Raw genomic sequence first — 12,967 nt, 5'->3', positions numbered from 1 at the left:
AATTAAGTGAAATTTCAGTCAGGCTAGAATGTCCCTACTAAGTCCCCATTTTTCACAGGTGTTCCTGTGCTGTACCCAAGTAATTTCAAGGTGAGTGGGAATCCAGAAAAGGCTTTAAGACTATGTTGGTCTCCGCCAGAGGGCTTAGGAGTTTCGACCTTTGAGGAGGTGCTACTTACAGTAGTCCCTCACCAAATCGTTTCCAAGTTGAAAGTTGTTTTGTTTTGAAGTTTGTTGAAAATACATTGCTGCTTATGTAAATTTCAATTTGTGATGCAGAATAGAAAGCAAACAATAAACATTACTCGGAGGCAAGGACGTGACCCCATTTCAGACATCTATTAACAGAGATGTGGAAACAGGGTCAGGTTTTTGTTGCTTTAGTATGAATATTTGGACTCATACTGCTACTCTGAAATTCAGTCGGTCAACACAGCGCTTTCTTCATTTCTGTCAAGCTTGGAGAAAAATAAGGTTGCCGATATTTCCTTGTTAGTCTTGTACACATTTGGCTGTTTTAGGAGTGGGGGCAAGGGGACCGGTTTCGCTACAAGTGTAAGATATCTTCGGTTCACGATGCGTCTCTGTAAACCAGATTATACAGTACCACAATCAAAGAAGCAGGGGGGATTATGAAAAAAAGAGAAGGCCCCTGAGGTGAATTATTCATGTGGAGTTGCGTGCTCAGCCCTGCTTGCAGCATGCAAGGACGCCGCTCTGTGTCTGTTACTCGCTGGTTCTCGCTTGTTGCTATGCTACCAGAGGGAAGCTCTGGAGCATATGGTGGAGTTCTGAGAGCATACGGAATGGAGGCTGATTGGTGTGAAACTGGAGTGCATTCCTTCACACCACACTACCTTCAGCCTACTATCAGCCTCCTCTCTGGCCCGTGCCCATCCGTTTATGTTCTCAGGTTGAGAGACCTTGCATTGACAAGGCCTGAGGTCTGTGCGCACATGCATGCATCCATCCATTCATCTGCTAGTCCAGCTGTCCAGCTGTCTGGCTGATCGTCTCTCCTTCCCCATTCTGCCTTTGACTGAACCGTAGGCTTGCATATAGGTCTGTGATGCTATGTGTGTTCTGTCATAATCGGCTAAGAAGCACCAAGAGCTATAGTTTTTAAAGAGCAGCTCAGTTTTTTTTTTTCAATAACTTTGATGGTCTTTCCTGCGTTTCGTGTGGTTTATCTTCATGATTTTTTCTGAAACGCTGTTGAAATAGGTCTCTGGAAATGATTTGATGCACATGTAAATGGTAAACACCTTACTAAGGAAAGGGTGTCAGTTTCTGTGGTACTCGTAACCTAGTCAGGTTAAAAGTGGTTAAACAACCATAAAATTCAAAGTGTTCCATATTAGTTTTGAGAGTTTACTTCCACTAACATTCAACTATTTGAAATACTGTTAGAGGGGGTTTATATTAATGAAAAACATCAGGGCAAGAAATAATGTAACATGACAAGTATAGGTTGACACAGTATTTCCCAGCTGTTTTAACAGCTTCCTAGCAGTGCCTTTAAAAAAAACTCATTCTCCTCGTATCGCCCCTTGTCATACAAGGAACCTCCACTGCAAAAGCATTCAGCCTAGCTATTGAGCCATTCAGCCACACAATGACTGCCACAAGAAAATTATTTGTAATTGCTTAAACTCATTTAATGATCGATTCATACGGTTTTTCTACATCTTGCCAAATTTGAGCAGTAGAGAATTATAGGCAATTGCATAGAAGAAGATAGTCAACAAACACTTACTGAACATTACACTATTCTTGTAACAAAACTTAAGCCAGGTCTACAGTTGCTCATTCTTTTCATTCCCAATGTCTAGGCAGGTTTGTGCTGTCCACACTATTGCGAACATTCTCTTTGACTAAGCCCCTTCTTTACAATTATTAATGCGACAGCCAGTCACTTATAGCCGCAGCACTCACAGGTTAAGTCAGAAATGTCCATTTTAAACATTCCAAGCTGAATGTATGTTAGGTAGATAAAATAACTGTATATCACATGTGAAGTTTGGATTGTGTAAAATTAAGTAAAATCTTGATATGTCGTTATTGATTCAGTAGCTGTGTTGAATTTTTTATCCTTGTAATAATCCTTATAATAATATCCTTATATATGAAAGGGTTTTCAACCGTGTGGTCAGGGACAGAGATTTGGGTATGTCTGGCATTTGGAAGTGGAATTGATTATTTTAATTGTTGTTGGTGGCTGTGGAGAGTGAGAGCTATTAATCAAATGATTAAAGTAAGCCCTGTTCAAAGGATATGTCTCTGATATAGCCAAAACATTCCTAATTCATAAATCAACTGAAAGTGTTTCATTTAACCTGGCTAGTGAGTTTCTGAATGTGTCTCTTGACCATGTCATATACTACCTTGGGTACCAACATACTGAAACTCAAGAAACCACTTTCCAGTTGATATATTACACATCACTCTGCATTAGAAGAAGGTGAATGTTCTAAGAGGAATAGATTCCTCAAAGGACCCAGTCCAAAAGTTAGAATGAAGATGTTTACCAACGAAAACTGTGAACATAAATGTAGACGGCTGATAATCGGGTCCTCATAAGGAGGAAGACTGTCTTAGTAGATATAAAAAATTTATCAGTTTCACGACTTTGAAATGTGTGGGAACACTGCACGCAGCCCAGAGCTTTGAAAATGTAGGTCAAATGGAAAAAAAAAAAAATAGAACTCAGAGCTAGAAATGCTCCTGCCTCCATTTTTGTGATGTTTTAAGAGAGCAGGAAACCTTACAGGACGTAGTAATATTTCTGCCGCTGGAGAGGGCCACAAATGGCATTTCTCACATGAGTCACAGACTACCAAACAGTAGACAAGGAGGTCACCACATGTGTGCTGGTCATCTAGAGAGATTCCGTTGCTTGCAGTGGACCCTGATGAAGTCCATTGAAGTGAAAAGCGATTTTGTACAATAAATACTTTTTCTTTCTAAAAGAGGTATATGTGGAGTATTTGTTTTTCTCTGTACTTAACAGAATGTACCTACCTAACTTGAGCGCAGGATAGCTTAGGCATCCAAGGTACTTTCCTACTGAAAGGGTGCTGAGCTACACTTTACCAATTCAGCTGTAAACAGGACACAGACATACTGAGCCCTCCCCTTACAAAAAGAACTACCTTACCATGTATTCCATCATGTCTTCATTCCCCTTTCTCTAAATTCATTGAAGATAAGTAGCTTGAAGCAATTTGTCCTTTATGATGCAGTATGACAGTGGAGTCTTTCAATTTAGCAAAGTGGCTTATAGAGCCTGAATATAGGTCTTAATAGTTTACGCAATAAATCTGGATCTGCTTTGATTGATGTCTATTTTTTGATTAAAAACTTTTTTTATTTATCGTATGCCACATTTGTAATGGCCCCTTTCATTGTGATGCTAACGTGAATTCCTGTAAGCGGCTGCACGTGTGAGCTGGTTGTGACGATGCCAGTGTCAGTTCTGAGGAGCTCGTCCAACAGAAATAACTCAGCCTTCACAGCTCAGCGGTCTCATATTGGTTTACATGTAATGAAAGTCCTGCAGCCTCATTGCTCCGTGTCCCTCTGGAAAACGGCGGGCACTCAGCTCTCAGGCTGAATAAAAATGACCAGTCCAGTGAGGTGGCAGAATGAGAAATACAGGCTCTGGAAAACTGGTTAAGCAGCCCAGTCGTAGGCATTCTCGGTTGGTTCAACTCTGACCATGCTATTGACCGTGAGGAATTAGAGATGATGGGCGATGGGCAGGATTAGTATCCTTGTACTGTGGAGTGCCTCAGTTGGAGTCATAGATTTCTGCTGATTGGGAGGAATGCATGTTGTGGCTGGTGGCTGTTGATTGATGGCCTGGCATCTCTGGACCACCCTGGGCACCCTCTCAGTCCTGATGATGTCACCAAGGAAGCATCACTCATTGTCAGACTATATCATATATTGCTTTTCAGTATACATATATATGCTGGCCAAATTGTCCTTACAGTTCACCTGCGCGAAATCTTCTAATTGACACATTTCATTGTATGTTACTGCAAAGTAAATTGCAAGATGTTGAACATGTTGTATGTTGTGTCTTTCTACAGTGGGCCCACCCGTAATACAGACCTCATCCACTGAGGTGGGCTAAGATGAGTATAACCAGCGATGAAGTGAACTTCTTGGTTTATCGGTATCTCCAGGAATCAGGTAAGACCATCTTTTAAATTCCATGTAACAGTGTTTTCCTTATTTGCACTGTCTTGTACAGAGGATGTTGAAAATGAACATATTAGTGTGCTGTGGCTTGTTGTCTTGTTTACTAGCTGAAGTAAAGTACTATGTCAACCCTGACTTTAATTATATAATTGATTGCACATCGTCTAATGTGGCTCTGAAGTCACAATTACTATAATTACTTGGATCGAATTGGTTATTGACCCTATTCTGACCCTATTATCCTTACCATCTATGCAACAATTACTTGCCACAACACTGCGAAAAAGGTAATTAAGTTTATTCAGGTTTGCGTTTCTGGTTGGCTCACAACATATTTGTGACCCAGAATATGAATTTACAGTTGGCAGAGATGGAGGTAACAGAGAAGGAGCGAAGCCGTCATCATTTGAGCAAATAAATTATGGAAGATTATTTATTAGGCCAATAAGCATGTGTACTGCTTAACAAGGAGGGCTCAGATCTAGATTTATATTTTTATGCAAACAATATTGGTTTGGTATCAGAGTAGTCCATTCAGTTTTACTCTTTTTGTGATGTACTGACAGAAACTGGCCAGTCAGATATTGACTGTAATTGTATGATGTATGAACAGATACTGAAATGCAAAGATGGACCCTCCAATGAATGCCCCATTTTTTTCATGGTACACCTGTATGGTGTCTACAAATTTAAATCTAAAGTTCTGTATTTGTTTGGTGTATGTTTTGAAACTTGCTGTGGGAATTATGTATACTGATGTATACCGATTATACCTATATACTGTATTTGTGCAATAATAGCGCAGGGAACTAATGATTTAGTACAGAATTACCCAGAGTTCACTTAAAAAGAAGCTTCCATGGTCTCCTGACGGGTGCCTTTTATGATTACTGCCACCGCAATAATTTAATATTAGTTAATGGTAGTTAAGTTGGCGGCAGTGAAATGACATGTAATTAGCATTTTAGTGTAGTGTGATATTAAGTGGCAGTCATTTGTAATGGGTTTGAATCTGCTTACTTGAAATCAAAGGTTTCATGCTAGGTAGTTAGCACTTTAATACAGGACTATTCATCTAACAGCTGGAGTCCCAAGTGCAGCCTGCCATGGGCTTTCCATTGGCCCTTTAATCACTGAGAAACAAAATGATAATAGTAATATCAATCACAAATTTTAACTAATTACAATTTCAGTAAACTTAATGTTATTCTGTATATCCAGAACACTGGATCTGTGCATAAAAGTAACCGCGATATGCGCTGTTATTCGTTATATTGGTTTCCCAGTTATCATCGCTTGTGGACTCAAATTGTTTGTTTACCAAAAATAAGGCTTTATTCTGTACATAATTAGAGCTATGCATATTTTAAGAATGTAACCAAAACAGACACACATGTACATGTGCTGCTTATTTGTATATTGTTTTGCCCATGGGAGGTGGAAGATGTTTTGCCCACTATTTTCAGATCTGGCCCATATGAAAAGGCTTTAATGAGTGAGGCTTCTCTGTCAGCATGAGAATGTACAGGACCCTTCAGCTCATAACTGCAAGGAGCAGTATTCTTTCTCATGTTCAGAAGCATCCCTTACCACAGTATGACAAATGGTAATAAAAGTAGAAATCAGCAAATGAAATTTCTATTCCCCTCCTCCCTCATTTGTGATATTTCTTCTGGTTGTGCAGTAAAATAAAATGTAAATATCTTTCTTTCATGCAAGTTTATTACTTGGAGCATGTTTGTTTGAAGTCAGCCTGTATAACGAAGTGCACAGAGGCAGTTGTAGGTGCTTTTTATTTTTCATATTTGTGTTGAGACTTGCCTGGTGTTGAGGTGTAGTCTGTGTTATGTATGACCAGCCAACTGTAGCGACCTTAGCAGGTTGTTAAGCCCCGTGTTCAGGCCGCTGGGCCACTGAACTGTATGAGAGCTGGAGTGACTGTTCCTGTGCCCCTGCTGAGGTCAGTGCAGCTGGCCCGTCATATCTGCGCTTCCTTGATGTTTGTGTGCACGGCGCGTATTAATATACCTGTCATGTCTGCACGGCACGCTCCAGGTTTCTCCCACTCTGCATTCACCTTCGGCATCGAGAGCCACATCAGCCAGTCCAACATCAACGGAACGCTAGTGCCCCCTGCTGCCCTCATCTCAATCCTGCAGAAGGGTCTCCAGTATGTGGAGGCTGAGATCAGCATCAATGAGGTGAGCACTCAGGGAAGGGAGGTGGGGAAGCACGGTGTTTAGAGAAGGCTGAAATCTCCAGGGGAGTTATTGACAGTCCTCATCTGGATTTCGGCTCATTATCAGTAGCAGCGGTCGGCCGGTTATTGTTGTGATTAGAGAACCTGACTTATACCTTTCAAGTTGCAAGTGTGAATCTTTAGTACATATGCTGCTACAGTACTTGAACATTTCCGCAAAGGTTATCTAGTGACTGGATCAGTCTCTTTTTCTCTCAAGAGGGCTATGCCTCTGTTAAATGAATAGAAGTATAATATGAAATGGTCCTTTGATGTTAAAAGTTAACAAATGCGAGGGGTCTTTAAGCTATTATATTTAAATTACTTATTTTATATCTATTTATATTTAGTATGTCCATATTTTGGTGAAAGTTTGCTGTCAAATTTGTGATCCATGAAATTCAGTCAACCGTCACAGTTGTAGTAAATCTGTTTACTGTTGTAGAGTGCAAGTATATACTGTACTTGTATATATTGTACTTAGGTAAACCTAATATATAAAACAGTTTGTCTGTTGTACTGCATGGGCTTAACGTGACCACTGTTGTTCTTTTCCTGGCAGGACGGCACGGTCTTTGATGGTCGGCCAATCGAGTCTCTTTCTCTCATCGACGCGGTGATGCCAGATGTCGTGCAGACACGGCAACAGGCCTTCCGCGAGAAGCTGGCCCAGCAACAGGCCGCTGGCACCATGGCAACTGCTGCAGGCGCCGTGCAACAGAACGCGCCCAAGAACGGGGAGGCCACTGTCAATGGAGAGGAGAATGGAGCGTACCCTATGAGTAAGGGCAGGGCTCAGAACCCCCCACTGCAGCGCTGTATCTGTACTGATTTTACATGGGAACTCAACCCGCTCAACCCCACGTGTGACATGCTGTCCTCAAAGGTTTTATACAGTAACAAAAATACTTTACCCTAAAATTTATCTTCCTACCACGGACCTTTATATCACTGAAACTCTTTATGTCCTGAACTGCTTATATAGAGACCAGAACTCTGTCACTAACACCAGGAACCTACACCGAGTGTGTGTTCTTATTGATCAATGGTGTCTGGTGTGGCTTTCAAAGGATGTAAAGTCCTTTGTAATATCATTCTGGGTTTTTCCTCCATTTGAATTAGAACCATGAGGCAGGATCTAGACCTGTGCAGTACTTGTTTCACCTGGTCAGATAGGCTGCTTCAGTTAACTGGATCTGGCATTATGGGTGTTGGTGTGTCTGCCTTGCAGTAAATAAAGTGACATTTATCAGATTTATTTTAAATGGATGGCAGATAGGCTAGCGATTAGCTGTTTTTGGAAAAGTACTTGCTGATGCATTCATTAAAGTATTGAGTACTTTATCTTTGGTTTATCATTTTGTTAAGCCGTTTCACAGATTGCTAGAATCTTAAAATAACCATTTGCTCAAAAGTTCACTGTTGCTTGTCACAGCAGCTTAGTCACTGCTCAGTGTAGACAGAACAGCTAAAGCACTTATCTCAGTCTAAACTTCAGCAGGGAACAATTTATGCGGTGACAGTGGAAAATTTCTAGTGAATGGCTATGTTAAGGTGTTTTAACTTGCTATACTGTTTTGATTCTTGTACTATTAGCAATGTTTTTACATATATATTTACTTTTTTGTTTTCCGTGCCATAAGATTGCCTGCCAACTTTTGATGCATTTCAGTCACCCCGGCTGGCTAGGCCTTAGGATGGGTGCTTACAGCCAGGTGTGGTTAAGGAAATGCAGTGGAAACTTCATCAGGAATTGTAACAACTTATATTCTCTTTCATCGTTTGTATTCATGGTTCCAGTGTCCTCTGTCTTAAGTACTAGCAGTGGAAAAGCACCTAAGTCCATACACCAGTGTAATTCCATTCTCATTTTATGGTTACAGTTAGATAAGATACAGTTTTCTACATTCATTCACATTTTCGAGCGGCAGATGGACTGAAACTCAACAAGTCTGTACAAATATCCCTTTTCTGCTGTAGTGCTGGAAGCAGGCAGGAGCCAATTTGGTGTGGCACAATTGCTTTTCTGCTGCTTCATCCACAGCCAGAGCTGTAGCACATGAGTTCACATATTTGAACAGTCATGGTGGTTGATACTGCCAACTGCCAAGTCCTCTGCTAGAGAAAAATACTATGCAGTAGCTTGAACAAGTTTCACTCCCAAGTTTGAGGTTTTTCTTCTTTTAATGAAATGGAAAGGAACAGACAGAATGGTGGTTTGCTTTTTCATAGACAGAAATGATATAGTTGCATAGCTTGCCAACTTTGCCCACAGTTTGTTTGTTAGTTGGCCAGCATAAGTATCCATGGTGGGCTAAGCAGATGTGGTTTGTCTAAAGAGAAAAGGGAATAAAACAGGAACCTGGAGTCTGATTCCAGCACAACAGTGCAAACAGGTTATGAGGGTAAACCTCTAGACTCAAGATGCACAGATATTGGATGCTAATGTAAGTAGATCCTGTCCAGATTACAGTTGAAAAAACACTTAGGAGAGGCTCTTGGGTCAGTAATGAGATGACCAAGCCTTAGTCATTTCAGTCACGGACTGAACTAAGTATGAGAGGGTACGTATTTCACATGAACTCGGTTACCAGTTGAATCACAGATGTTGATACAAATGCAATATTTTAAAAATATGTATGCCTCCATGGGCCCAGTTTTACACTGAAATGGAAAGTTTGATTGTGAGAATATAAAAAAGTGCATGGATCCTTAAAATTCCATTCCACAGCAAGCTTTTGTTCATGCAGGCCTTGAAACCAAATGTAACATTTACACTCTTCAGGTCATATTCAAGTGCTGATGTTTATCAGGTAGAAAGCACATTAAAGAAATTGTTCTCTCACTGGCCTTTTTAATCACAATTAAAAATGAAGTACTGCAGGGCCCTTGCACACGTATATATGACCTTCCAGTCACACCCGTCTAGTTTTTGTTTTCTAGTTTTATACTTATATTTCTAGTTCTAGTTTTATACTCTATATGGTTATTGAAATAAAACCAAAGCAGTTAAAGTATAAAAGCAGAATCATTATCAAATTTGTGAATTATGCTTTAAAAGGCTTGGCACATATTTAGTGTTAGTGTTTGGTGATTTGATTCTCAGGCTGAAGACTGAAAGATACCGATAGAGGTTTGTGTATCCATTTCCCTCAGAACTCAGAATAGGACCCCAAACTGGCTGACTGGGAGAGAAAGCAGAACAGTGGCAGGATTTGATGGAAACAGGAGATGTGAATTCGTCCCAAGGTCACGTCCTCGGAGTGACGAGTGGAACTGAGACGTGTGGATGTCTGCTTTCAGATAACCACACGGAGGCCATGGAGATCGATGGCGATGTGGAGATCCCTGCCAGCCAGGCCACTGTGCTGAGGGGACACGAGTCCGAAGTCTTCATCTGCGCTTGGAACCCGGTCAGCGACCTGCTGGCCTCTGGGTATGTGGGCGTGTGTGTGTGTGTGTGTGTGTGTGTGTGTGTGTGTGTGTGTGTGTGTGTGTGTAGTCAGGCCAACCCCGTGATGTAACAGGTGTGGACATCTCGCACTCAGAACAGTCCAGAGCAATGTGTGACGTAGGTCCACTGAGACTAACGTTCTGCATTGTGTCCGCTTTCAGGTCCGGTGACTCCACCGCCCGCATATGGAACCTCAATGAGAACGCTACCAGCGGCTCCACCCAGCTGGTGCTCAGGCACTGCATCCGAGAGGGGGGCCAGGACGTCCCCAGCAACAAGGACGTCACCTCCCTGGACTGGAATGTGAGTGATCAGTGGTTTCTGACGTGACCTTATTATATTTTGCGTTTTGAGCAGGTACCTTGGTGTACTTCGTATTGAAAGCTCTGTCTCTTTCATTGTTGATACTATAAATATTTATTTGATTTACTGGCTTGCTTTGAACATTCTTGAAGGGAGGCTGGTCTAAAACAAAATATCTATAGTTACCATTAACACAAACACGAGTCCAGAGGAGTGACAAGCTCCTGGAGCTGAATGTCTAGCCATGATATAGGATATCTGTGACATCTGTGATGCTATCTCATTTTTGTTGTGATTTGCCTGTACATGCGTTTGATTCATTCATTTTATCTTGACAACAGAGTGACGGGACACTCTTAGCAACAGGATCTTACGATGGCTTTGCGAGGATATGGACAAAAGATGGTATTTTTCTGAATTCCTCTCCACTGGCTTTGACTATGAGATCATCATCATCTTTAATTCATCTTTAGACCTCCCCTTCCTGGCTGGTCATAATTCAGCATACATCTCCCCTCATGTGGATAGTCTGTTGTTACAGCTGAAACTGTTGACTAGAAGAAGGAAATCTCATTAGTAATTCTCTGCAGGTAATCTGGCTAGCACTTTGGGGCAACACAAAGGCCCTATATTTGCCTTGAAATGGAACAAGAAGGGAAACTGCATCCTCAGCGCTGGAGTGGACAAGGTCTGTAATACCATCTCCTTTGTCTTTGCCCTCGGGGAATAATATTCTCTTTCATCAAGGTAGATTATGTTGTACTCATATGTGCAGCGTAGTTCACGCTGATTGGTCTCTCTCCTTCAAATACTCAGTGGTTCATGTAAGTGAAAAGTAACCCTTGCTGCAGTGTAATTTTCTTTGATGCAAAAGGTAGTTTACAAAGCTATCACAACCATGCTAACGCCCCCCCCCCCCCCCCCCCATCACCAGCCCATGTTCACATGATAAATAGGGCATGAGCTCTGTGTTTGTATTATACAAGAAGAAAAAATTGTACTGTTTCCGTTCTGCTCAATTTCTCTCCACCATTAAGAGCAGTAAAATATGAGGTACAGCCTGTAGTGCATCATACACTGCTCCGTAATACATTTTTCCAAGCATTAAAAAATGATAAACATCTTTTTCCTGAGCTGCTCTATTGCTCTTTACCTTCTGGATTGCCTTTGGATTTCACAGAGATTGCGCCGGAGGTCTGTAACATAAATGACTTATAAGAAAGATACATGAGACTAGCGCCAGCAGCAGTCATATTCAACCTTAGTTGTGCTTTGTGCACAGAAATCATTTAAAGATAAAATAGCTGGGTAATACCTCTGTATTTAAAGGGGACATATAGTGCAACCTTGATTTATGTATGTGAACATGCCCCAGGTCATTTGAAAGAGTCTCACATTTGTTGCTTGCAATTGGGTGGAACAGTACCCATTCAATCTCATAGATATGGTTTTGAAACCCATTTATGTTTTTTTTTACAAGAGCAATCCAATAAAATTTCTCAGTATATTTGCTAATATCTATGCCCAGTGCGCTATCCACTAGTCTATGTCATTGAATTGGTCTGTATAGGATGTTTTTTGTGTGCCTGAATACAACACTAACTTTGTTATGCCTCTTGCCCTCCTCTCCAGACGACAATCATCTGGGACGCCCACACGGGTGAAGCCAAGCAGCAGTTCCCCTTCCACTCAGGTGGGCCTCGGTGCTTTGCGGACTGATCCCAGCACACTGACACCAGGCTGTATCCGGAACATACAAATCAGATCCTCTCAGAGAACCGGCAACAGCATCTGCCATTCTGTCAAAGGCCATTGTGTCACCGTCTCTTCCCATTGGCTGAAATGCATCCTCTGTCAGTTGCTGTGGTGATGTGCTCCCTCCACTCTGCCATTGCAGCAGAATGGTTTAGACTGTGGAGAATATTGCCATCCGTTGTGTCTGCCTAATTACAAGGCACATGTCATTTGTCAGCTCCTGCTGCGTTTTGAGTCAGTCTTTTTTAGCATTATGGTAGCTGTGAAAGTTTTAAGAGCAGTTGATTGCAAGTATTTGTGGAGTGTGAAGATTCAGCTACAGTGTCTGCACAGTCAAGGGTGAAACACTTCTAATTACCAAATTATCTCAGCCACCCTGGAAATATTTCATTACATTTTACCAAACATGAACAGAAACAATAAGTTGACGGGAGTCTCCTCTTGTGCCCCTGCAGCACCTGCCCTGGACGTTGACTGGCAGAACAACACCACCTTTGCCTCCTGCAGCACAGACATGTGCATCCATGTGTGTCGACTCGGCAGCGACCGGCCCCTAAAGACCTTCCAGGGACATTCGGTGAGAGCAGGCCCACTAGGGGCATGTTGATGTAGGGCAAGCACTGTTATGCTGTAGCGGCAGGGCGCATGGATCTTCCTGTGCAGTCACAGTATTTAACATGTGTTGCATATAACCCCTGATGTTAGTGTGATGACCCTTGTTTGGAGCGATGATGCTGGCTGGGTGTCATCCTCGACCTGCCGAGGCCATGCTTGATGAGGCGCGGCGAGTCCTGTGTCAAACTGATAACCAGCTGAATCTTCTCTTTCAGAACGAAGTCAACGCAATCAAGTGGGATCCATCCGGCATGCTGCTGGCCTCCTGCTCTGATGACATGACCCTAAAGGTTAGGCCACCAGCTGGTACTCACAGGGATTAAGGACGCTTGTTCACTAGTGTGCCACGTGACATTGGCTTTCCCACTGGCCAACGCCATTTTTACACCACTCAG

At 42.0% G+C, this 12,967-nt stretch overlaps 1 protein-coding gene across 2 annotated transcripts in view; it reads left to right on the top strand.

Annotated features, from left to right (window-relative positions):
* The window catches only part of tbl1x (transducin beta like 1 X-linked), a 33,467-nt gene that overhangs the window by 18,248 nt on the left and 2,252 nt on the right, over positions 1-12,967 (top strand). For both annotated transcript variants that reach the window (XM_036540264.1, XM_036540265.1), the window contains 10 exons: positions 4,095-4,197; positions 6,262-6,407; positions 7,008-7,227; positions 9,749-9,881; positions 10,061-10,202; positions 10,544-10,607; positions 10,793-10,890; positions 11,835-11,895; positions 12,413-12,534; positions 12,788-12,862. In XM_036540264.1, coding sequence (XP_036396157.1) covers positions 4,140-4,197; positions 6,262-6,407; positions 7,008-7,227; positions 9,749-9,881; positions 10,061-10,202; positions 10,544-10,607; positions 10,793-10,890; positions 11,835-11,895; positions 12,413-12,534; positions 12,788-12,862 — 1,119 coding nt within the window. In that variant the 5' untranslated portion in view covers positions 4,095-4,139. The remainder of the gene's footprint in view (positions 1-4,094; positions 4,198-6,261; positions 6,408-7,007; positions 7,228-9,748; positions 9,882-10,060; positions 10,203-10,543; positions 10,608-10,792; positions 10,891-11,834; positions 11,896-12,412; positions 12,535-12,787; positions 12,863-12,967) is intronic.

The sequence above is a fragment of the Megalops cyprinoides genome, chromosome 11 (assembly GCF_013368585.1).
Source record: "Megalops cyprinoides isolate fMegCyp1 chromosome 11, fMegCyp1.pri, whole genome shotgun sequence".
NCBI lineage: Eukaryota > Metazoa > Chordata > Actinopteri > Elopiformes > Megalopidae > Megalops > Megalops cyprinoides.
The sequence above is the reverse complement of the archived record's forward strand: the minus strand, read 5'-3'. Positions and strand labels throughout refer to the sequence as shown.